Source organism: Microcaecilia unicolor, chromosome 8 (assembly GCF_901765095.1).
Source record: "Microcaecilia unicolor chromosome 8, aMicUni1.1, whole genome shotgun sequence".
NCBI lineage: Eukaryota > Metazoa > Chordata > Amphibia > Gymnophiona > Siphonopidae > Microcaecilia > Microcaecilia unicolor.
The window spans coordinates 188,074,173-188,099,863 of NC_044038.1; the positions used below are offsets into that span (position 1 = coordinate 188,074,173).

The window sequence follows — 25,691 nt, forward strand, 5'->3', positions numbered from 1 at the left end:
GAGGGGAGAGAGAGAAGGGGCAGATGCTGGGTGAAAGGTGTCAGAGGAAGAGAGTGCAGACACTGGATGGAAGGGAGCAGAGAGAGAAAGAAAAGAGAGGCATCTGGATGAAATGAGTCAGAGAGAGGAAGGTGCTGGATGAAATGGGTTGAAAGGGACAGGAGCAGATACTGGATGGAATGGGGTAGAGAGAAATAGAGAGAGAAGGGCACACAATGGAAGGGGGCAGAGAGAGGGCTGATGCAGGATGGAAGGGGGAAGAGAAAGGGCAGACTTAGGATGGAAGAAAACAGAGAAAGAAGGCAGACACAGGATGGAAGAGGGCAGAGAGAGAGAGGACATGTGCTGGATGGAGGGCTCAGAGAGAGGGCATATGCTGGATGGAGGGCTCAGAGAGAGGGCAGATGCTGGATGAATGGGGTCAGAGAAAGAGAAGGCAGACACTGGATGGAAGGGATCAGAGAGAGAGAGAGAAAGTGAGAGAGGCAGATACTGGATGAAAGCGGTCAGAGAGAGAGAGGCAAATGTTGAATGAAAGGGGTCAGAGAGAGGCACATGCTAAATGCAAGGGTTCAGAGAGAGAAAGAGAGAGCAAACACTGGAAGAAATGGGCTGAGAGGGTGAAGAGTCAGATGCTGGATGGAATGGGCCAGAGATAAAGAGAGAGAGAAGGGCACACATTGGACATTGGCTGGAAGGGGGCAAAGAGAATGGGGACAGGTTCCAGATGAAAGGGACAAAGTGAGGTCAAATGCTGGATGAAAGTAGTGGATTCTGGATGGAAGGGGGAGGAGAGAGATGGAGAGAGCAGATGCTGGATGAAAGGGGACAGAGAGAAAGAGGGTAGAGTGAGATAAGGGGAAGATGCTGGATGGAAGGGGCAGAGGGAGCGAGAGAGAGAGAGGATCAGAGGTCCGATGCTGGATAAAGGGGGCAGAGAGAGACGGGGCAGATGCTGGATATAAAGGGGCAAAGAGAGTGGGGGCAGATGCCACATGAAAGGGGGTAGAGTGAAGTCATATGCTGGATAAAAGAGACAGATGCTGGATGGAAGGGGGAGGGGGGAGAGAGAAGGGGCATATGCTGTGTGAAAGGTGTCAGAGGAAGAGAGTGCACACAATGGATGGAAGGGGCCAGAAAAAGAGAAAGAAAGAAAGAAAGAAAAAAAAAAAAAGGCATCTGGATGAAAGGAGTAATAGAGAGGAAGGTCCTGGATGAAAAGGGTAAGAGAGATAAAGATTAAGTTTCTCAATTTTTGATATACTGCCTCTTTGGAAGCACAAATTGAGGTGGTTTACATATGACTATTCAGGTACTTGCACTGTCCCTGGTGGGCTCACAATCTTAAGTATATTGTACCTGGGGCAATGGAGGGCTAAGTGACTTGCCCAGGGTCACATGGAGCTGCAGAGGGAATTGAACCTGGTTCCCCAGGATTTTAACCCACTGTTCACCATTAGGCAGCAGTGGGAATTGAACCTGATTCAAATCTGTTAGGCCACTCCTCCACTGGGGCAGTCACTGGATGAAATGGGTTGAAAGGGAGAGGGGCAGATGCTGGATGGAATGGGTAAAAAAAAAGAGAGAAAGAGAAGGGCACACAATGGATGGAAGGGGGCAGAGAGAGAGGGGGCAGATGCTGGATAGAAGGGGCAGAGGCGGGCTGATGCAGGATGGAAGGGGGAAGAGAAAGAAGGCAGATGTAGGATGGAAGAAGACAGAGAGAGAAGGCAGACACAGGCTGAAAGGGGCAGAGGGCATATGCTGTATGGAGGGCTCAGAGAGAGGGGGCATATGCTGGATGGAGGGCTCAGAGAGAGGGCAGATGCTAGATGAATGGGGTCAGAGAAAGAGGACAGACACTGGATGGAAGGGGTCAGAGAGAGAGAGAGGCAAATGATGGATGAAAGAGGTCAGAGAGAGGCACATGCTAGATGAAAGAGAGAGCAGACACTGGAATAAATGGGCAGAGAGGGCGAGGAGTCAGATGCTGGCTGGAATGGGCCAGAGAGAGAGAGAAGGGTACACATTGGAATGGGGCAAAGAGAGTGGGGGCAGATGAAAGCAGGCAGAGTGAGGTCATATGCTGGATGAAAGGGGCGAATGCTGGATGGAAGGTGGAGAAGAGAGATGTAGAGGGCAGACACTGGATGAAAGGGGACAGAGAGAAAGAGAGTAGATAGAGGGAAGATGCTGGATGGAAGGGGCAGAGAGAGAGAGGTGTTATACGCTAGATGGAAGGGGGCAGAGAGGGGGTGTCAGACACTGGATAGTGGGAGCTAGAGTGAGAGAGGGGCAGATGCTGGATGGAAGGGAGAAATAAAGAGTATAGAGTTAGTGAGAGACTAGGGACTAATAATTTGGTCATTAAGGGTAAATTAGAATTGAAATGCTTTTTGTGGTAGCCCATTATTTGTTAGATATTAATATCAAAGAAAGAAATGTCACCTACTGCTGAACAATTAGAAACTTATTTTCAGGAAAAATAATAGATCAGATCAGAAGTAATTTTGCATGAGAACAGTATGATCCTGATTCTTACATAAAGTATTGCAGTACTCTGAACTTATAATGGATAATTGCTGGTCAGATTTCCATGAGGTTGATTGGTATGACATGGAAATACAAATTAATATATTTGCAAGATCTCACTGTCACCTAGATCACTGACTTACATATTTCATGCAAACTGCCCCTCTTAATTTTAAACAAAGGTTAATTGAATAGCTAAGAGCTTCGCTTGCACTGGGTACCTCCTGGGTCTATGGGAGATATTCTCATCCCTGTTGTCAAAGGTTTAAGTCTCTTTGGTGTCCAATTACAGACCTGTTGCTTCTATTCCTTTTTTGGCAAAGTTGATGGAAGGTTTGGTTGCTGTACAATTAAGGGGTCATCTGGACAAATTTTATATTCTATATAGTTTGCAATCGGGATTTCAAAGTCATTTTAGCACTGAGACAATAATTGGAGCACTGCTATCTGAAAGTAGACTTTTGCTGGTCAACAGGCACTTGTTTTACAATTCGATTTATCAACTGCTTTTGACTTGGTGCATCATGCTTTACTGCTGCATTACTGAGTGATATTGGTCTGACCAACAGTGTATTGTCCTGGTTTGGGGGTTTTCTGACAATGTAATCTTCTAGAGTTAAAATGGAGTTTTCCTTCTCTGGTAGTTGGTATGCAAGATGTGGTGTGCTGCAGGGATTTCCATTGTTGCCTATTTTATTTAATGTCCTGTTGGCCTCTCTAGGAAGGTTACTTGAATCTGAAGGTTTTAAAATTTTTATAGATGCTGCTGACATTACTGTCATAATTCCAGTCCCTTCAAGCTTAGCAAATGTGGTTCTTAGGGTTCAACACTGTATTTCATTATTTGGTAAATGGATGTCAGTTTACTAAAACTAAACAAGGATAAGACTAAATTTCTTCTGATAGGATCAAAAGATTAATTCCGTTGTTATTGAGAAAGTTAGTTATAAATCAGAATCCCCCTTGAAAATACATAGGATAATTTTGGACCATAATCTATCATTGGATTCACATGCACATCAACTAATAAGAAATTATTTCTGGACAATGAGAAAATGCATATGAATTAGGAAATTTTGACACAAGAACACTTTAGATTGTGCAGGCTTTGATTTTATCCAAATTAGCTTCTGCATCATTATATAAACAGGATGTACATGCTCTGTTAAAAAGAAAATTGCAGACAATGCAGAATGCTGCAGTAAGACTGATTTACTCAGGCAAGAAATCTGATAGAGTGACCCCTTTGTATGTTCAGCTTCATTGGTTGTCTATAGAGACCAGAGTATTGTTTAAATTATACTGCATGGTTTTCAAGATTCAACAAGAAATAGCTCCTGTCTGTGTGATTCATTTACTTGATTTTTCATGTCTTCCACAAACATTCTTTACAATCTTTGAACCAACAATGTTTTCCATATCCTAAAGGGATAAGATCAAAGACTTTTTAATTCCCTCTTTTCTTATCAGGCAACAAAAGCTTGGAATGTACTAACAGAGAATTTAAGAACAGAGCATAATTTTATGCTATTTAGGAAAATGATAAAATCTACTGTTTCGTGAAGGTCATTTCTAAACTGATGTCATCTAGATTTTATTTGCAGAAGCTTTTATTTTTTATATGGTCCTAGGTGTGTTATCTAATTTGTATTGTTTGTAATCCACTTTGAACTCATTGGATACTAGCGGAATACAAGAACAGAGTGTAATGTAATGAGAGTTGGTGTGAGGGAAAGAGTTGAGAAGACTGTAGGTAGACACAGTAAAACGAGGGAAAGTGAACACTGGATAATTTAGAAAGAATTCAATCTGGAAAGAGAGACTAAAAGGAAAAGGAGGAATGAGAAATAGCAAATGGACAGGAAATCTTGGCAAGAGAGTTAAGAAATAAAGAAAGCAGAAACCAGAGATTGGGGCAAATACAATTAGAATAAGTAAATGGCCAGACAAAGGTAGACAAAATAATTTTATTTTTAGTTTAGGGTATAATAGTGTAATATAGTAGCTAAATTGAAAATAGAAATAAGGTGATATATTTTATTGGATTGAATTGAATACATTTTTTGCTAACTCTCAGAGACCAAAACCTCCTTCCCAAACCATAAGTACAGTATACATCCTGACCTGAAGGAGGTTTTGGCCTCTGAAAGTGAATTGAAAAATGTATTTAGTCCAATGAAATGGCATCTTATTTTACATTTTTTTAATTTCACATGTATTTAATTTGTAATATAGTGATCAGTATTTGAAATTTGTCTGCTGGCTTTATTTTTTGCACAGTATAGGGGGACCTACATCACTGTTTCTCTTTCTATGGTGCTACACTATATACAGAGACTGGCTTCTTGGTGGGGGGGGTCAATTTAATTTTTGTCTACATATTTCTATTTTTAGTTTGTGGTTGCTTATTCCATACTGGGTAAGGGTCTGTGTGAGGGAACTCAAGGAGAATGGGGACTGGTGGGAGAAAGAGGCCTTGTTATGAGAGAAGGAGTGCACAGGGACTGAGTGGAAGAGCAGAAACATGGAGAGTAGGAGGAGGAAGAGGAGAAGGAGATTAGAAAAGGGGAATAAATATGGGGGAGAATGATACCTAGGGAGGGAAAAGCATGTATTTAGAGTGGGAGGCAATATAGAGTCCGGGTGGGGGGGGGGGGGGGCGGGGTAGGAGAATGCAAAATCAGGTGGCTAAGTAGGGAGAGCATGGGTAGGACTGAGTTGAGGGGGAAATGCCAACAAGAGGAATGTGACAAAAGAAGAAACAATGTAATATTAAAAATAACATGTGCATACCCTAAATGTAAGTAGAATGCTAAAACATGACCATATTTGGTTTGTTAGGTTGATTAAAGTGCTGATTATCAGATATTCAGTGCTAGCTGATATCCAGATACTGGCGCTAAATATCTAGTATATTTGTAACCAAGGCGGCTGGTGTTTTCACAAACATTGACTGCCACATGCTGATTTTTGGCCTCTTTATATATATATTAAGCTCTAATATTTTGCTATATACACCACTTAAAAATTGTTTTTTTTATTTTATTATTGCATTTTCAAAATTAATATCCAGTACACAAATGAATGATAAGAATATAGGAATAATACAGGACATAAAGAAAATAAATCAAGAAAATACAATAAGCTTTAGCCCATAATATATGGGGAACAAGGAGGAAAATAATAAAGAAAAGTTTTACAATAACCAAAAAGAGTGAGCCTCACAGCGCTGCATAACCCTAGTAGCGCTTTAGAAATGTTAAGTAGTAGTAGTAGTAGAGTTCTGGTGACTGCTAGTTAAAGATTATTCAGGTAAGCAATAACCAAAAATTGCCCAGTGTGAGGCAGCAGCCAAAAAAAAGCAAACAGGATGCTAGGAATTATTAGGAATACTATAATGCCTCTGTATCACTCCATGGTGCGACCTTACCTTGAGTATTGCATTCAATTCTGGTTGCCGTATCTCAAAAAAGATATTGCGGAATTAGAAAAGGCTTGGAGAAGAGCAGTCAAAATGATAAAGGGGATGGAACTCCTCTCATATGAGGAAAGGCTAACGAGGTTAGGGGTCTTCAGCTTGGAAAAGAGTTGGATGAGGGGGAATATGATTGAAGTTTACAAAATCCTGAGTGGTGTAGAACAAATAGAAGTGAATCGATTTTTTATTCTTTCAAAAAGTACAAAGATGAAGGGACAATCAATGAAGTTACATGGAAATAATTTTAAAACAAATAGGAGGAAATATTTTTCACTCAACAAATAGTAAAGCTCTAGAACTCATTGCCAGAGGATGTTGTAACAGCGGTTAGCAAATCTGGGTTTTAAAAAGGTTTGAACAGGTTCCTGGAGGCAAAGTCCATAGTCTGCTATTGAGACAGACATGGGGATGCCACTGCTTACCCTGGGATTGGTAGCATGGAATGTTGATACTAGTTGAGTTTCTTCTAGGTACTTGGCTTGGTCACTGTCAGAAACAGAGTACTGGGCTAGATGGACCATTGGTCTGCCCTAGTATGGTTATTCTTATGTTCTAAAACGTTCTACTAGTTGTTTTGGATTTTAAACACATCTACAAGGAAATTTTAACAAGAATGAAGCTCCCAGGGCAAGGACTCTCAATTAAAAAAAAAACAGAGTCCCTATATCTGGACTGGGTCATGCTAGACATAACAGAAAATACAGAAAGTTGCTGTGTGGTTTGAATAGTGTAACTTGACATCTTTATTCTTGATGGCTATTTATATGAAGATTTTGTTATTGCACCAGGTTGTACTGTTTGAAAATATAAATACAAATAATAGTTAAAAAAACAAAACAAAAGAAAGGAGTTGTGTTTGCTAAGCTCCGTGGTGCTGGTGAGTTTGTGATGCCAGTATGGAGAAGAGAAAGCTTAAGAAGAGGATATTCCAATTGGGATCTGCTGAACCTCCCCAGTTGAAACAGACAATCTTGTAGAGTAAGGTCCTGTTTTAGAGAGTTTAGCCTTTGGTAGAGTGGTTACTGCTCTGGGGAATCCTTCAGAAACAACTTTGTCTACAGGAATGCTGCAGAATTTGGAGAAGTCTGCAGTAGTAACACTTGAATCCTTATGGGAAATACTGCACAAGCTGGATGACTCTTCAGGTATATTCCTTACAGGTTTCTCTTTCTGCACATTTGGGTCAAGCTCAAGTTCAAAGTCAGCAAGCTGCTAGGTTGGATTGAAAGAAGTACAGTTTAAGGTGTGAGATTCTTTGCAAAAGAGGATGGAATATTAGAAAATCAAAGCAGGAAGAATAATTTGAGATTTTTTAATTTCTCAAAATTTCCATGGCGGAGATATTTGAGAGAAATTTTGGGTTTATCTGCAGATAATTTATCCCCTATTGTTTGAATTGTCTATTTGACTAACAGTTACTGGGAGTGGGACTAGAGGAGCAGTGGGTGGCCATGAGGAGATACCTTGAATTTGACTGGGTTCTTGAAGACATCCATGGAACCAATAACAGGCATAACTATCCTCTCGGCCACCTTGCACATGAGCGAGATTGAAATACTGTTTTAAGGTTGTATTTCAAGCATATGAGTGGCCTGGCATTCTGTGTAAGTGTGTGAATTGAAGCTGTAAGAAAAACAACATAGCTAGAGCCCTTGTTAATTAGGTTCATTGAAACAGCTCCATTGTGAAACATGGTAACCGTGTCAGGACCCGAGAGAACCTCAAAGCTAAGTGCTTTTGCCTCTTAATACGAGTTTGATTACAAATGGTGGATGTTTAGTAAAGCACTTTTGAAAAATGGTGTGCAGTGATTAAAAGTATTTGGACAACAGTTTAGACCTGTTCTGGTCTGTGAGTGTCCTTTGAAAATATATGAGCACACACAAAAAATTTTCACTGTCTAATATGCTATGTCATTGCAAGTTTTATATAATAATTTGTCTCCCTGGAAAAACACTTGCATTCAGGTGCACACTTTCAAGTCCTGAAAAGGTTGGATTCCCCAACAAAAGCAGACTGCAGGAGCAAAAGTACTGAGATTAATGTTCAAAAATGCCGAGCTCTTTTATTTTCAGCCAGACAAGCATCTAAGTGTTCAACTAAAAATTCACCTACATATGGGGGCTTAAAAGTTGTGCCCTAAATTTAGGCCTGACATTCACTCAGGGGCCCTTTTACTAAGCAGCGGTAGGGTTAACGCGCGGGTAGCATGCACCAAATTGGCACTACCGCGGGGTAGCGCAGGCGCCCTGCAGTAGTTTCAAAGTTGGCGCATACTATTTCCCGCAGTAGAAAATAATTTTCTATTTTCTTCCAATGGGGGGCGTTCCCAGCGGTAATCGGCAGCATGGCCACATTGGTGCACGCTGCCTGATTACTGTATAAGTAGCACGTGAGCCCTTACCGCTAGGTCAATGGGTGGCATTAAGGGCTCAGGCAGTAAATAGCTTTTGATTTTACCACATGACCAATTACTGCCCCCATTGAATAAAAAGCCCATTTTCCCAGCCAAGGTAAAAAAATGGCCCAGCATGCACCAATATCACACGTCCACACTACTGCAGGCCACTTTGGAGCTCATTTTCAAAAGAGAAAAACATCCAAAAAGTGGCATAAACCTGCATTTGAACATTTTTCTCACAAAAACGTCCAAATTGGTATTTTCAAAACCGATTTTTAGATATTTTTCTATGAAGTCCATTGGAAGTGCATTCAAATCACAAGGGGGCATATCAGGGGCGTGTTAAGGGTGGGATCTGAACGTTCCTAACATTTGGATGCTTTTTAGCCATAATGGAACAAAACAAAACCGTCCAGGACTAAAACTAAGACAATTTGAGCTAGACCTGTTTTTATAACAAATAAGGCACAAAAAGGTGCCCTAAATGACCAGATGACCACTGGAGGAAATGAAGAATGGCCTCTCCTTACTCCCCCAGTGGTCACTAACCCCCTCCTACCCCCCAATAATGTGATTTCAAACATTACTTGCTAGCCTCAGATGTTATACCCAAGTCCATTAGAGCAGCATGCAGGTCACTGGAGTAGTCTAGGGGTGACTGCAGTGTACTGTAGACAGGTAGACCCAGACCCATACCTCCCCCTACCTGTTACACTTGTGGAGGAAACTGTGAGCCCTCCAAAACTCACCAGAAACCCAATGTACCCATATATAGGTGCCCCTTCACCTGTAAGGGCTATAGTATTGGTGTACAGTTGGAGGTAGTGGGTTTTGGGGTGGCTCAGCAAACAAGGGAGCAATGGTGAGATGTGTACCTGGGAGCATTTTATGAAGTCCACTGCATTGCCCCCTAGGGTGCCATATTGCTTTTCTGGGATGTCTGGGGGACCAGTCTACTAAAAATTCTGGCTCCTCCTACTTCCCAATGGTTTGATTTTGTGCGTTTTGCACTTGGACGTTTTTTTTATCGAAAATGGACCAAAAAACAAAACGTCACTATACCTTGTTCAAAACACTATTTTGGTAAAAAAAAAAAAGATGGACATTTTTCTTTTTTGAAAATGACCTTCTTTCCTATTCAGATTTTGGACGTTTTTTGCAAAACGTCCAAAGTCGGACTTAAGACGTCATATCGAAAATGCCCCTCCATGTACCGCAGCTTAGTAAAAGGACCCCTTGATTAGATTTAGATGCCTAATTTAGGTGTCCAGTACTGAAAATTAGTGTTATGCTCCAAACATTTTTTTCCCTACCTTAAATCTGCCCTTGTTGCCACCCACTTTTTAGGATCCTAAATTTAGGTGTTTTATAAACAAGGAGCATAAGTTTAGGTACTAGTAAATTTTAAAAGAGGCCTATTGGGAGCCTAACTTCAAAAGAGCCCTTCTACTAAAGGGCACCTTTTACCCAGTGGCGGTAAAAGAGTCTCTACGGTGGTGCTGGCGCATGAGTTTGCCGCATACTGAGACCCCCTTCTACTGCCACCAGTAAAGGCTTTAAAAAAAAGGAAATGGCCGTGTGGTAATTTAAACACTTGCCATGCAGCTATTTTCTACAGGATCCCTTAATGCCTCCTATTTAGGAGGCAGTAAGTGCTCTCACGGTAGCACCGAGAATGGCGTGCGGTACAGCCAAATTAGCAAGATGCAAGCCTGCGGTAGACTTGCAGCGCTTTCATAAAAGGGCCCCAAAGTGTGCTAAAATCTAGGCTTAATAACTTGTAACTCAGGGTTTTATCACATGCTAAGTCCAGATTTAAAGCAGCACCATTTCTTGAAGTTCCCTCTATTTTTTTTATTGTAGGTCATATGCTAATGTAAGCATAAATGTACAGTATCTGCAGGAGGTTAACGCAGGACCACTTACTGTCTTCTATTAACTGCATGTTAACAGCATATTAAGGGTTTAATGCCCTTTAGTAGAACTAGGGCCCCAATGCAGCCTAAACTCTTTGCTGACTCCTGTTTCTAGCTATCTATCCAGCATATCTAATAGGAATGTGCACAGGCATTTTTTTTTTTAATTTTGGTGTTTTTTTTCATTGTTTAAATTTTTTACTCTTTCTAACCCAATGGAAAATAAGAATATAAGAATAACCATACTCAGTCAGACCAATGGTCCATCTAGCCTAGTATCCTGCTTCTAACAGTGGCCAATCCAGGTCACAAACCTAATTAGTAGCAACATTCCATGCTACCAATCCCGGGGCAAGCAGTGGCTTCCCCCATGTCCATCTCAATAATAGACTATGGACTTTTCCTCCATGGACTTGTCCAAACCTTTTTAAAACCCAAATACACTAATTATCTTTATCATTTATTTATTTACTATACCGTTTCAAATTGCATTCACAAAACAGAATGGCTGTTACAACATCTGCTGTTACCACATCCTCTGGTAGCAAGTTCCAGAGCTTAACTATTCTTTGAGTGAAAAAATATTTCCTCCTATTTGTTTTAAAAGTATTTCCATGTAATTTCATTGAGTGTCCCCAGGTCTTTGCACTTTTTGAAAGAGTGTCTGTCTGAAAGCAAAATAACTCTCTGAAAATCTGGGAAACCAGTGAAAAGAAGGTGTCTAGTGCCACCTTCTAGTGCTTCATCCCTACTGCCTTCCCATTTGGCTTGATCCATCCTACAGTCTATCTGACTAGAGTTGCTTTCCAGTGCTTTTCAGCTAAACGCGTTGCAATTGGCTCAGAGACTTCCAGGTCTCTCAGCTGGGTGAAGCACTTCCAAAAAGGACGTTTTTATTATTGCGGGGGGGGGGAATGACGGCCAAAATGGCCGTCTTTATGGATGGGCGGCCTCAACTGCCCTGCATCGAGTGGAGTGCGGAGTGAACAAGGCAGCCAAAGTAAGCGCAGCATCCGGCACAAAGGTGATCAGCAACCGGGAGGTAGAACAGCGCACAGCCTCTCAGCCAATCACAGCGTGTTTAGCTGACACCAGTGACAGCTAAACGCGCTGTGATTGGCTGAGATACACCTGGAGGAGAGAGCTGTGCCTTCTTCTTGGATCCCGATTACACACGGAGGGAGGGAGCGAGCCAGGACATTGGGGGCAGGAGGAAGGGAGGGATCGCAAGAGAAAGACACCACCATAGACGGGGAGGGAGCGGCAGGAACCCATAGACGGTGCTGGGGGCAGCTAAGCCCTTGTGCAGCGGGGATCGGACGTGCTGCTGTTATTTTTTTTTTTTTGAGTGAAGCATTGGCATGCGCAGAGCAGCCAGCATAACGCTTGGCTGCTCTGTGCATGCTCGACCGGCCGACTGTTTACCGATGGAATAGAGAATGCAAGTGAGCTACAATGAGCAGCTCATTTGCATTCCCTTTCCTTAATACATGCCCGTTCCTTACTGATTCGCTAAGGGAATCGGTAAGGGAAGGGCTCTAACGATTTTTTAGTGCATCTAGCCCTAAATCCCCACAGTGCACAGAGATAGAATAATGGAGCAAAAACAAAAAGAAAAAAAACCCCTAACAAATGTACCAGTGCATAGTTGCAGTTATACTCTTGCTTTGCCCGGCCCATGCACTGCCTGGTGACCAATCAGGGCATGTGCACTTACACAGAAAAGGAATGCTTCTTACTCCCAGTTATTAACTGATAAGGGAGGTGAAGGCTCCTTAGTAAAGCCCTTTAGAAATCTGTGGTAAACAAGGGCATGTCAGATAATAAAAACAGATCAAATACATGAGGCCAAAGGTAAAAGAATTAAATGAAAGCCTTGGATACCTAGAATTGAAGGCTGTAGTAGAAACAGGGTAAGGCAAATCCTCTGCTCCCCATACAATTTAATTGGGGAAAGCTTCCTACACTAGCACAGCTAGTCCAATTCCATGCAGCAGTAAACACTACAAAAAGGGAAACTCAGCAAAGAAATATGCCACTAGATCTGAAAGCTAGCCTGTCACACAGGAGATCTATTCAGTTTTATTTCTACTCCCTGCTCCTCTGGTGCTGAAACTTTCTGTGCACTTCCATTTGCTGGTGGGGCAGAGGACTTTGTTTTCTAGCTGGTGTGGGAAGCTGTCCCCCTATAAAATTGTTTGGGAGCAGAGGATTTGCCTTCCTCTGTTTGTACAGCCTTCAATTCTAATGAAATTGGTGACATACTATCTTGCAATGCACATACCAAAGACACAGGAAGTAACCTGTTCTGGGGCAGAGGGTGCAGGGAACCAGCGGAGCCGACAGCCATGCAGCTGCTCTCTGCACCCCTCCAGCAGCGCAGCGTGCAGCTGGGGTGGACCGCCCCCCACTGCCCTGCCCTTGGTATGCTGCTGGCAGTTGTGGGATTTGAACCAGCCACCTCTGGGTTGCAAGCCCAGTGCTCTAACCACTAGGCCACTCCTCCACTCCACTCTTGCTTTATTACCCTGAATTGTGATCACCCTCTGACTCAGCACTTTGTTCTCTTTGACTAGAACACGTATCCAGATGACTAAATAACTCAGAAGTGACCTGCTTAAGCATATTTATTTCCTTTAGAATGCAGACCCTTGCTTTTAAATTTACAATCTGCTCATCTGGTTGCTCAAGCTCTTCAGTTGTGATTGCTGATTCTTCTCTAGAGAGTATATGTGTATCTTTTAGAGTGCAAATCTCGCTTACCAATTCTGAGATTATGGTTTTAGACTGTTTAATTTTTCTCAGACAGTTTCAACTTCCCATCTATGTGACAGAGAGCAGTCAGGGAAACCCATCCTAATTTTCCAACCACTTCACGTTCTGCCTCCCGTTTCCCTAGATTCAGAGCTTGAATTGCAGTTTTAGCCCCCTCAGGGGTAACTTCTGCATCGAACCCAGGATAGGCTATAGGATCTTCCTATTCTCCTATGATTTTAGCCATTGAGGTCCATGAGCCACCATAGGATCACTCAGGGATGGTGCTCCCCTTCCAGGTTCACCAAGATTTCTTTCAGTTCCTCCGCTTTGTCACCACTGAAAACCATTTCTGGTACAGGTAGATCTTACATCTTCTTCTGTAAAGACTGAAACAAAGAATTCATTCAATCTCTCCGCTATGGCCTTGTCCTCGCCGAGTGCCCCTTTTGTTCCTTCATGATCTAACAGTCCCACAGATTCCCTCACAGGCTTTCTGCTTCAGATGTACCCGAAAAAGTTGTTACTATGAATTTTTGTCTCTGTGGCAAGTTTTTCTTCATATTCTTTTAAATCCTTCTTTATCAATGCTTTGCATCTAGCTTGCCAGTGGTTATGTTGCTTTATCAAGGCCCATCTTCTAAATCTAGAGAGCCTTTTCTCTTTTTATTTCCATCAGTTTGGGGATTAGATTTAAGAAAATTTTAGAGAATTCTTTTAGCTTTCAGACTGTACAATTTTGGCTCTCATTACCTGTAGTGTTACGGGCAACCTCTTCTTATAGTTCTTTTAAAAAAAAACTAAAAATGTTCTTAAGAAATTGTGTGCTTAATTTTCTGTAATATTTTAATTTTGTTAACTGCTTTGAACCACCATCTGGTGGGAGTTGGCGGTATGCAAGGAACATATCATTGTCATCATCTCTCTTCCCTTCCCTTTCTTATTTTCTTCATTCGGATCCTTTTTCCATTCTTTGAAGGATATTCTTTTGGTTCTAATAGCCTCTTTCACTTCACCTTTTAAACTTGATGGCTGTCGTTTGCTCTTCTTTCCACCTTTGTTAATAAGCGGAATACATCTGGTCTGGGCTTCCACGATGGTATGTTTAAACAACATCCATGCCTGATTTAAAGTCCTAACCATTGCAGTCGATCCTTTTAGGGAAGGGAAAGGGAAATGGGATTTGATATACCGCCTTTCTGAGGTTTTTGCAACTACATTCAAAGCGGTTTACACAGTGGCGTAGGAAAGGGGGGCAGTGGGGCGGTCCGCCCCGGGTGCATGCCGCTGGGGGGGGGGGTGTCGGCTCCGCTGGTTCCCTGCTCCCTCTGCCCCAGAACAGGTTACTTCCTGTTCCGGGGCAGAGAGAGCAGGAAACCAGCGGAGCCGACGCAGCTCCCAGCGACATGCACTCGGGGTGGTTCGGCCCTCCCGCCCATCTCTCGCCACTTTCCTTCGTAAGTACGCATTCCGGGGGGGTGCGCTCCGGAGGGGGGAGGGTGAGTCGTGCTGCACCCGGGGGGGGGGGGGGTGCGCAGCGGCGACCCGCCCCGGGTGTCAGCTGCCCTCGCTACAGCACTGGGTTTACATATATTCAGGTACTTATTTTGTACCAGGAGTAATGGAGGGTAAGTGACTTGCCCAGAGTTCTCACTGTCTTCCACCAGCACAGGCTTGAAGGATACTATTGAAACAGGATCTTTAGGGAATCCCAATAGAGAGGTTTCAATAATAGTGAAAGAAAGCCAGGAGTGTTTAAAAGGAGAACAGAGTAAAGGATGAAAATTATCCTGTCAACATCCAAGCAGCTTGTAGATGCAAGAAAAAAAATACAAATCTGAAGTGCTAGAAACCTAGATGTGTTAGAAGCCTAAAAAATAAGCTGGGAGAATTAGAGTGTATAGTGCTAAAAAGAGATAGATATAATAGGCATCTCAGAGATCTGATGGAAGGAGGACAATCAATGGGACACTTATCGGGGTACAAATGATATAAAATTATATAGCTATATTGGCATGTAAAAAGTATGCACACTGAAAGATTATGCATGCTTTCGTGCAAACTGCACAGACAATCACAGGAACGTGGAGGCAGAGTTGCAATGTACATGGGCTGATTCTTCCTTACATAGGAAGATACATTTCATTTAGTAAATAGGTATAAAATAGGCACCTTATGTGGCATTAGCCACAGAGGCAGCTTCGAGGTTTGGGCTCAATGGCAGTGGCTTAATTGTAGCAGCAGAAAGCAAGGAGTAACCAAGCATTGTTCTTGCTATATGAAAAAATATATGTATGTAAAAAGGCCTGGGGGGTGGGAGGAAAATCTGAGGGGGTTTGGGAGTGTGGGGGAAGTTGGTAGTTGTGACAATCTTACTTTTTTGTACACAAAAAAAATTCCTTCATTTTTCTTTTGTTTCATTTTAGTTAATGGATTGAAGCACAGCTTAGACCTAACTTAGTGGACCTTTTACTAAGATGTGCTAACAGATTTAGTGCGTGCTAATGATTAATGCGTTCTAAATGATGATGCCCCTAGGAATATAATGGGCTTCTTATCATTTAGTGCATGCTAATCATTAATGTGTGCTAATGCACATCTTAGTAAAAGGAACCCTTACTGTGTTATCATCCTCTGTTTTCTGTGGGTCTGATTACTTTGGCATTCATTGTACCTTTTATTTCCTGTACCATCAACCTTAGTAGTATTTTCTTTAAGAAAACAAAACAACATAGTACCCATTGGTAGAAAATGACACGGAGGACAAAGTTTGGCCCCGTCCCCACCCCTTCCCCGCAGGTTCTGTCTCCATCCCCGTCTCTTCCCTGTGGGCCTTTTCTCCATTCCTACAGGCTCTGTCTCCATCACTGCCCCATCCCCGTGGGCTCTGTCCTATCTGCAGAAGCTTCGAACATTGTATGATTTTTAAATATTTTTATTAAGAGTATAAAAAGGAACAATATGCTGTGCACTGTTGTGTATAAATCACAAATAGAAAACAATAATAGCAAATAACCCCACCACTACAACCCCAATAGCTGACTTCTACTACCCCAAGGAATCCTAATCCACCTTGTTAAAATATCCAGAGGTACAAAATAACAACCCATTCTGTATGCCCTAGTGGATGAATAAGTGATCAACAGTCTCAGGATTTTGTCTAGCTCTCCTGTCTTTCACAGTCCTTCCTGCAATAGAAGATGTACTTGTAGCAAGAATGCACAGGATCCCCCATGCAAATTTTGCTAGTTTTGGCCAGTGTGTTTGCTTGTTTTTCCAAAAAAATCAAAATATTGTCATCTGCATCACTTAAACATAATTAACAGTCCAGTTCATTAACAGGCTTCAAAGTAGAAAATGACATGGAGACAAAGTTTGTCCTATCTCCACAGGCTCTGTCCCCATCTCCGTCCCATGGAATCTGTCCCGGCAGGCTCTGTCCCTATCCCTATCCCTGTGGTTACTCCAGGTCCCCATCCCCGTGTCATTCTCTACCCGTTGGGGCTGGAGGGAGGGGATAGGGGCTCCACCTTCCACATCTGCTTCAATGGGAAAAGAAAGCAAGTTCAAAAAGGTTCTTTGCTGATGAAAGGAAGGTTGAGCTGGTACAAGAGGTCAGAAAATTATATCTGTATTCTCCCTTTCTCTTTCTGCAGGTCTGTTCACCTTGACATTCATTGTACCATTTATCTGTCTCTCATCCTGCTGATCTGTTTATCTTGACATTCATTGTATCTTTTTTTTGTGCTATTGTTCTTCCTATCTCTGCAGGTGTCTGCTTTGGCATTTAGTGTATCCTTTACCTTTTGTATGCTTGTTCAGCTCTGCTACTTGGCATTCATCACATCCTATACCTCTCTTTTTCTGCAGGTCTGTCTGCTTTGGCCTCCCTTGTGTCACTGGCATGGATGATTGCTTCATATCAGAAGGTGCTACGAGATTCTCGTGATGATAAGATGCCAATGTCCTATAAAGGAGTGGTGATACAAATCTTCTGGCATCTTTTCACTATTGCTGCCCGAGCCATTGCTTTCTCACTCTTTGCCTCTGTGTTTCAACTTTACTTTGGTATCTTCATTGTTACTCATTGGTGCATCATGACCTTTTGGATCATCCAGGGTGAAACTGATTTCTGCATGTCCAAGTGGGAGGAAATCATTTATAACATGGTTGTTGGAATTATCTATATCTTCTGCTGGTTCAATGTAAAGGAGGGACGGACTCGGTGCCGCATGTGCATCTATTACATCATCACGTTGTCTGAAAATGCTGCCATGACAGTACTCTGGTACATATACCATAAATCCCATATCACAGATTTTTGCGCCTTAATTATTGTTTGTGTGGTGGTCTGCAGTTTTGCATTGGGTGTTTTCTTTATGTTCATCTACTATTGTCTCCTCCATCCTAATGGCCCTATGTTTGGGCCCCAGACAAGAGGCTGCATTTTCAGTGCAGTTCCAGAACATTTTCTGGGACACCCAAGAGATGTTATCACAAGTGCCCCATGCTCTCTACCACGGACAACAAGAAGAGAAAGGGAGTGGGTCCCTGGGGATCATGAAAGTTGTACACCTGTTTTTCAGGTACGGCCTAGTACCCCTTCAACATCATTAGCCCATTCACAATGGACAGAAGGACCTGTAATCCGAATAGATTTGCCCAGAAAGAAGTATCCAGCTTGGGATGCTCACTTTATAGATAGACGACTTCGTAAAACAATCCTAGCACTGGAGAATTCCTCCCCAGCAACCCCACGTCTGCAGTATCGTAGCATGGGAGTTGTTCAAGAGCTGATGGAATACGAGACCACAGTGTAGGCCACTGGGAATGCAATAGTATCAATAATGCCTAAATGCAAGGTTGGAACAATAGTTATGTCAAAGGGACAGCCTTGAGAAAACCTGCATACAAACCCAGGTCCTGGCTGCTTCCATTTGTCAATGTGGGAAGAAGACCTGGGTTCAAAACTCTTATCAGAGTGATACCCACATTATATTATCTGCAGTTTGCATTTTATTATATTCAAATAGAAAACAACCAACATGTGAGGAGAACAGTGGAGGAAGGGAAGTCAACAGGTTACAGGGAGACATCAAGAAGAAATTTGAGCACTTCTGGAAGTGATACAGAAGAGGAATAGAAATTTCTTCTCCTTAAGTGAAGGTTTGCTTTAAGGTAACTGACACAGACACTCCTAAGCTGGTCAGTTCTTTCTCCTCCCTGCTTGGCAAAATATTTTCAGTACCTCACCACTACCTCCTCCTCACTACCATGTCATCACTACCTGTGCATACTCATTAACCTTGTCCCTCTTGGTATAAGGGTCTAGAACCATTACATAAGCTAAGAGTTCAGTGGCTGCATGGTAATGAGAGAAAATCAATTAAACCTTTTTAGTCACATGAGCAACAGCATCCCATTTGGCATGCATCTCATTTTAGAAACTTATTTTATTTCTGATTTATTACAGGTGGAACTTTCCTTTCCAATCATAAAGTTCAAGACATTAGCAGTGAATGACATTAGTAATGTCATACAAAAAAATCTCTGTGATCTTTGTGGAGATCTTATAATCAGTAAAGTGACTTTAATTGACAGAATGCAAACCATGGGAGATCCCCCTATCCCTATTGTCATAATCTGAAACAGGATACCTTGTCAGCAAGTCTAGAAACATTACAGTCTGAAAGTCAACCCATGACTGGAAAAGTGTCCTAGAATGCCTCAAAAATAGTGATTAGCACTATGGAGTGGAGGGGGTAACATTGTGACTAGAATCTCATATGGAATATAATGTACTGATCTGTTTTCCTCTGTATAGGAAAGATATTGACAAAGAAAGGAAATTCAAAGAGCAGCAACATTCATACAAAGACTAGAATATTAAGCATGTCCAGACAGATTACACATACTTGGGAAATAGGGGGCAAGGAATGCAACAGTGCTGGGCCCAATCAGTTTATGGATTACAATCTTATAGCCTGCCTTTAATCTAGAGATTTTTCTCTTGTACAGAATTGACAAGATCCTTTTAAAAAACCAGAAAATATACTAGTGTTACAGATATGATCAGTTAAATGCTGTTAATTTAATTCAAACCTCAATCCAAACAGATCAAAGAAGTATGAGAGGAGTTATACATATGTCTGGAGGCAGAAGGGGCAGTAAAGCAGAACTTGGTACAGGAAATAGCACAAGGTCATGGTAAAGTGCACTTTTTGACACTGGAGACAAGAAGTTACATAACTGAATTGGTAGTTTAAAGTTGGATTCTGTGGAATTCTGTAGATTTTCTAGGATACAGCAGATCATTTATTAGGGATGCCCAGTCATCTCAAACAACATAAGAAATATCACTGATCTATCTAAAACAAAATGACACAAAAACAGACAAGTTTGTTTTGTTATACACATTGGGGGTAATTTTATAAAAACATCCCCTGTGTTAAAGTATGTACAGTGACTAGAATAAGTAAGAAAACAGCAAGGCAAACAGTCCACTAGATCCAACATAGAAAACAAAAAAGAAGCAGACCTTGTGAAGAAAAGCACAGTCTTTATTCATTCATAAAAGCTCCCAGCATTCAAATACGGTTGCCTAACTGTAGGGCAACTGTATTTGAATCCTGGGAGCTTTTATGAATGAATAAAGACTGTGCTTTTCTTCACAAGGTCTGCTTCTTTTTTGTTTTCCTCAGTGACAAGAATGTACATACTTTTGGATGACACTGGAGTAGACATGTTCAGGGGTAGAGTGTGAATGGAGTTGTGATTTATATAATATAATATAGACTTTTGTATACCATCTCTACCCAAAGCTCTAGATGGTTCACAGATTTAAGCAGTCAATTGACTTTGGTTAAGGCATAATACAATACACATCTTTGACAACAAACTCATCAGCCAAACATTATGAAAGAACTTTCAAAACAAAGATTTTATCAATTTACAAAAAAAGCATAGTTTTACACTGGACTTGAAAAGGCAGAGAATTCCATATATTTGGAATTACTACTGTACGGAGTTTTTTTTACATGATGAAGCAAAATGGATCAAAGGAGTCAAAGAAGCTTTTTTGATCTCATACTTATTTACATAAATTTACATGTTTAGAAACTAAGGTTTGTCTCAGCTTTGACATTGTAATCATATAAGATAGGCAATATACTCATAAAAATATGCTTCCAGGTAAGCATAAATATCTACTGCTTCATTTTAGCCATTATTTCTGCAGCTTTTCAGGGGAATTTTTATAAAGACACAGAGGGTCCTCTATTTTTATAAAATAGGTGCCCATTTGCCCTCCCAGCCTAGGTGACCTTTATAAAATTATTATTTACAGTTAGCTTACATTAAAAAGAAAAAGCAAATTCCTCCCTTGCCAGTGAATACTGATCCTTTAACTTCACAAAAGCATCCGCAGGGTTGCCCTCTACCTCCCAACCACACTATCCTGACATCCCCCTCTTGCTTACTCAATCTAAAAGGCCAGGACAATCCCTCAGTCGCACCTGCCTCACTCACTTCAAAATTGTGTCAGCTAACCTGAGGCTATATAATCCAAAACGGTACCAGCACAGGTACTGGAGCTCATGGGGCAGAAGTGACTAAGGATTTGCTCCTGCCCCTTTAAATTCAGTAAGAAATAGGGATTCCAATGGGTTGGGAAATAAGGGACAACCCTAGGGAGCTTTTGTAAAAGGAAGGAAGAGCAGTATTATTTGGCATCTTAGTTTGTCCTCACCTCAAGAAACCTTCTTTACATCTGGTCTCTAATCTTCCTTTCATCTCAGTTTACTGAGAAAGCAGTTTTTTTACCAACTTACTCAGCATATAGAAAGCTCCAATGTTTTACATCCATGTCAATCTGGCTTTTACCAAGATCATAGTACCAAAACTATTTCTACTTCTTCTTTTGAGTAAATTACATATAATATTTGATGATCCATATCTTTAAATTTATCTTCTTCATTTGATCTCGTGGACCACTCTTTGCTTCTTTCTAGATTTTCCACCATAGGAATATTTGATATTGTTCTGCAGAGGTTTACCTCGTTTCTTCATAATCATACTCTCTCTGTTTTGTTCTCTGGATCATCATCTCCTTTCTTGCCTTTCTCTTTGGGAGTTTCTCAGTGTTCTATTCTTTCACCTCTTCTTTTCAACATCTACCCATCCTTTAACACTTCTTATTCAAACCCAGGGACTGAGCGATACTATTACGCTGATGATATTTACTTATTAACTACACCTGCCTGCTGAATCCTGTTCTTATGTTCTTCTGCTTGTGAAGGAGGCCTGTCTATTATAACAATGTAAATAGATGTTCCATTCCCTCTTTCCAGATTAATTTATAGTGCCTCTTCCTTACCCCGTAAGTCCTGCAATTCTGTCACTTTAATATTACCTTATGCTCTTATGTTATAACATACAAATACCACATACAGATCAAAAGATACTGCTCACTGATATTGATATCCTCAAAAACCAAAACTCGCAGTTCCGTAATGTCTATATCGAATAGGGGGAAAAGTCTCAACTACTGTGGCAACAACTCATGAACATTAGTTGCACGCAGAAAAAAGTCATCATAAACTGAAAACCCCCCATAAATTGTATCTTCTTTTTTTTTTTAATGTTTTTATTGATTAGAGTAACAGACATCCATCATACAACCACTTTTCTGCTCATTAGCACAATTCTATTCATGCATCACCTCCTCGTCTATCACAGTCTTTCATAGAGTCCAAAAATTCAGATAAACGAACAAACGTATCATTCTATTGTGAACTCCAGCTTGCGTGTTGATTCCAACCTCAGAAAAAACTCTTTTTACTCCAGTAGGTCTCCAGCGTGAAGTATTAGCTATTAACAGATGCCTTGTGGTATGGTTCCCTGAGGAAGAACACCGAAACGGAACCGTTGGAATCAACACGCAAGCTGGAGTTCACAATAAAAAGATACGTTTGTTCGTTTATCTGAATTTTTGGACTCTATGAAAGACTGTGATAGACGAGGAGGTGATGCATGAATAGAATTAAAAAAGAATTAAAATTTAAGAAGATACAATTTACGGGGGGGGGGGGGGTTCAGTCTATGATGACTTTTTTCTGCGTGCAACTAATGTTCATGAGTTGTTGCCGCAGTACTTGAGACTTTTCCCCCTATTCGATATAGACATTACGGAACTGGGAATTTTGGCTTATGTTATAACATGCCACTCCTCCTCTCTCTCTTCCTACCCTATCCTTTTTGAAAAGATTATAGCCTGGTATAACTGCATTGCAGTCATGGTTTTCCATGAACACTGTCTTCCTGAGCATGTGTTATTCTCACTGCCGTTCTCTCTTCCCTGCACAGCCACCAGCATCACGGCAAGTTTAGACATGAGAATAGGTACTTCCGTTCTTGCATTTAAACCTGGGATGATGCCAACAATGGGCAGGCACTGATGCAGGAGGCACCAAAGCAACAGTTGGCTTAGGGTGTCACAACCCCTTGAGCCAGCAGTGCTCTCTGGATGTTTAAAACCTCCTTTAAACATTTTTAAAAAGTCATATCACTTGTCTCTTCATTTAGCTCCTCTTAGGCAATTCAGCTGGAGCAAAGAGGTTTGTGGGGGGGTTTTAAACACACACACATTCAGTGCTGAATATATGCATAGACTACTGTTTGCCAGCAGCTGTTTAGATTGCTGTGCTAAATTTAACTGAATAGCTACATATAGTTAGGTGGAACATCCAAACTTCCCCCACACTCTGCCCCATTACTATCCTTTTGTAAAATACAGTGCCTATTTTGAACATCATAATGTGGATGTCTCTGGGCTTTACTTGTAGGAAAATTTAGGTTGGGATGGGTGAGATGAATATGAAGATACACCGAGGAGTGAGCAAGAAGGGAAATGTGAATAAAACATCTGTGCTTTGTTTTCTCACAAGTGATATTGTGCCCTGCTCAAAAATATTTCTGGAGGTAGAAGATGGTGTGTCTCTACCTTCTGTTTTGTTTTTTTTCTTGTAGTGCTCTCCCTTTGATTCAGTCACTCAAGGCCTCAATGCATCTCTAAATCATTAGTAGTAGTTCCTATTATTAGGGTTCAATTTGCTGTTTTGAAGTTTACCTCACATATTTGTATTTATGTTTATAGTTGGTCATTTTTACTATTATTATGCTGTTAACAAAATTGTAATTTCTATGTTAAACTGTACCTGCCGTACACCACCTTGCATGAATCTATTCATAAAGACGATTAATAAACACGAATAAATAAATAATTGCAAGGGTAAGACAGCATATAAACATCTTTATACATGCCTTATCTCTTGCACAGTTCCTCTAAGCATCAGCTGCCCACCACAGTCAGAGACAGGAATGGTACAGAACAAGAAACCAGCTGTGACTAATCCTCTCACATGGGACCCTGGAGCTGCTTTTGCTCCACAAGGGCACTTATAACCTGGTGCAAATCCCTCATATAGGGTCTAACTGATGAATGATATGCTCCCTCATACGCAGTGCCACGTATTATTGAGGCAATTTTGAAATTTCACAAGCAGCTTGCAGTCCAGTGTACCTGCATAACTATAAACTCATTTTCAATGGAATCCCTGCACATGATTTCCATTTGTAATGAAGAGTCTGGCTGCATCTTGGTTACATTAGTCATAGTAACATAGTAGATGACGGCAGATAAAGACCTGTATGGTCCATCCAGTCTGCCTTACAAGATAAACTCATTTTACATGGTATGCGATACTTTATAAGTATACCTAAGTTTGATTTGTCCTTGCCATTCTCAGGGCACAGGCCATAGAAGTCTGCCCAGCATTCTTCTTGTACTAAAAGTTCTGAAGCTAACGTCAAAGCCCCTTAAAATTTACACTCAAGCCCATCTACATCTATTCAGTCACGATCAGGGCGTAGACCATAGAAGTCTTCCTAGAACCAGTTTTGCTTCCCAATTACCTGCGTCGCCACACAATCTACGCTAAGATTCTGTGGATCCATTCCTTCTAAACAGGATTCCCTTTGTGTTTATCCCACACAATTTTGAATTCCATTACCGTTTTCATCTCCACCACCTCCCGCGGGAGACCATTCCATGTATCCACCACCCACTCTGTGAAAAAATACTTCCTGACATTACTCCTGAGTCTGCCCCCCTTCAACCTCAATTCATGTCCTCTAGTTCTACCACCTTACCATCTCTGGAAAAGGTTTGTTTGCGGATTAATACCTTTCAAATATTTGAACATCTGTATCACGTCACCCCTGTTTCTCCTTTCCTCCAAGGTACACATGTTCAGGTCGGCAAATCTATCCTCGTACGGTCTGCAATGCAAATCCCATACCATTTTTGTAGCTCTTCTTTACACTGTTTCCAGTCATTTTACATCTTTAGCAAGATACGGCCTCCAAAACTGAACACAATACTCCAAGTGGGGCTCACCAGTAACTGTAGAGGGGCATCAACACCTGCTTTCTTCTGCTGGTTATACCCCTCTCTATGCAGCCTAGCATCCTTCTGGCCACAGCCGTTGCCTTGTCACATTGTTTCTTCACCTTCAGATCCTTGGACACCAACACCCCAAGGTCTCTCTCCTGAGTTGAGCTTACTAATATCTCCCTTCCTATCCAGTATCTCTCTTTTGGGTTTCTGCACCCCAAGTGCATCACTCTACACTTCTTGGCATTAAATTGTAACTAATAATCGACTCAAGCTTTTAAATTAGATAAGAAACTCTAACCCAGCAGCACAAAAGCTGAATACAAAAATCAATTAATACTCCTGGTGCCACCCAACCAGCCAGCAAGCCACGCATCAAAAAGTGGAGAAAAAAAGCCTCGGTAACGCCACCCATCCAGCCCAAGAATTCAGACTATAAGGCGTGAGAGAGCGACAATTCTTTTTTCCTATCAGAGAGGTTTTAATTTGGGTGATGTTTGGTCCCCGAGGAGAGTGCGTACAGATGTGGGTAGCCACAAGAAATGTGGCCACTGTTCGGTGTGTCACATCATGAAGGAAGGCAGTGATTTAATTCACCCCACAACAGGAAAGAAATGCATTCTGAAATCCAACACGACCTGTGAATTGGCAGGGGTAGTGTATTTAATTAAATGCCCCTGTGATTTACTTTATATTGGTCAGACCACGAGAAGTTTAAAAGCAAGATTGATGGAGCATCGTTCCTGCCTCAAGCACCAGAAGCGGGAGGCCCCCTTAGTGATTCACTGTGAGACCAAGAATCATCAGTTTCACAATTTACTTTGCACTGTATTGGAACAATTACGATCTTCACAGAGGAGAGGAGACATGGGTCGTGTGTTACGTCAACTAGAACAGAAGTGGATATTTTATTTCAATTCAGTAGAACTGGATGGATTGAATGTTCGGGTGGAATGGTCGGCATTCTTTTGACATTGATTGAGTGACGGTATAGCCAGTGATCATCGCAGATTGGCTGTTTCAATTCGAGTGGGAGGTGCTTAATCTATTTAAGTAGTTGTGTTGGCGTCTTTTTGTCAGTTACCTGCTTGGTTTTGCGATACAGCGGACCGGACACAGGATCGAAACCCCTGATGCAGCTGATGCAAAATGGGGACT

At 41.5% G+C, this 25,691-nt stretch overlaps 1 protein-coding gene across 1 annotated transcript in view; it reads left to right on the forward strand.

The window, feature by feature from the left end:
* The window catches only part of XKR7 (XK related 7), a 103,741-nt gene extending 85,840 nt beyond the window's left edge, over positions 1–17,901 (forward strand). The window contains exon 3 of the mRNA XM_030213333.1: positions 16,952–17,901. Within this exon, the coding sequence (XP_030069193.1) occupies positions 16,952–17,901 (950 nt within the window). The remainder of the gene's footprint in view (positions 1–16,951) is intronic.
* Positions 17,902–25,691: the final 7,790 nt, after the last annotated feature.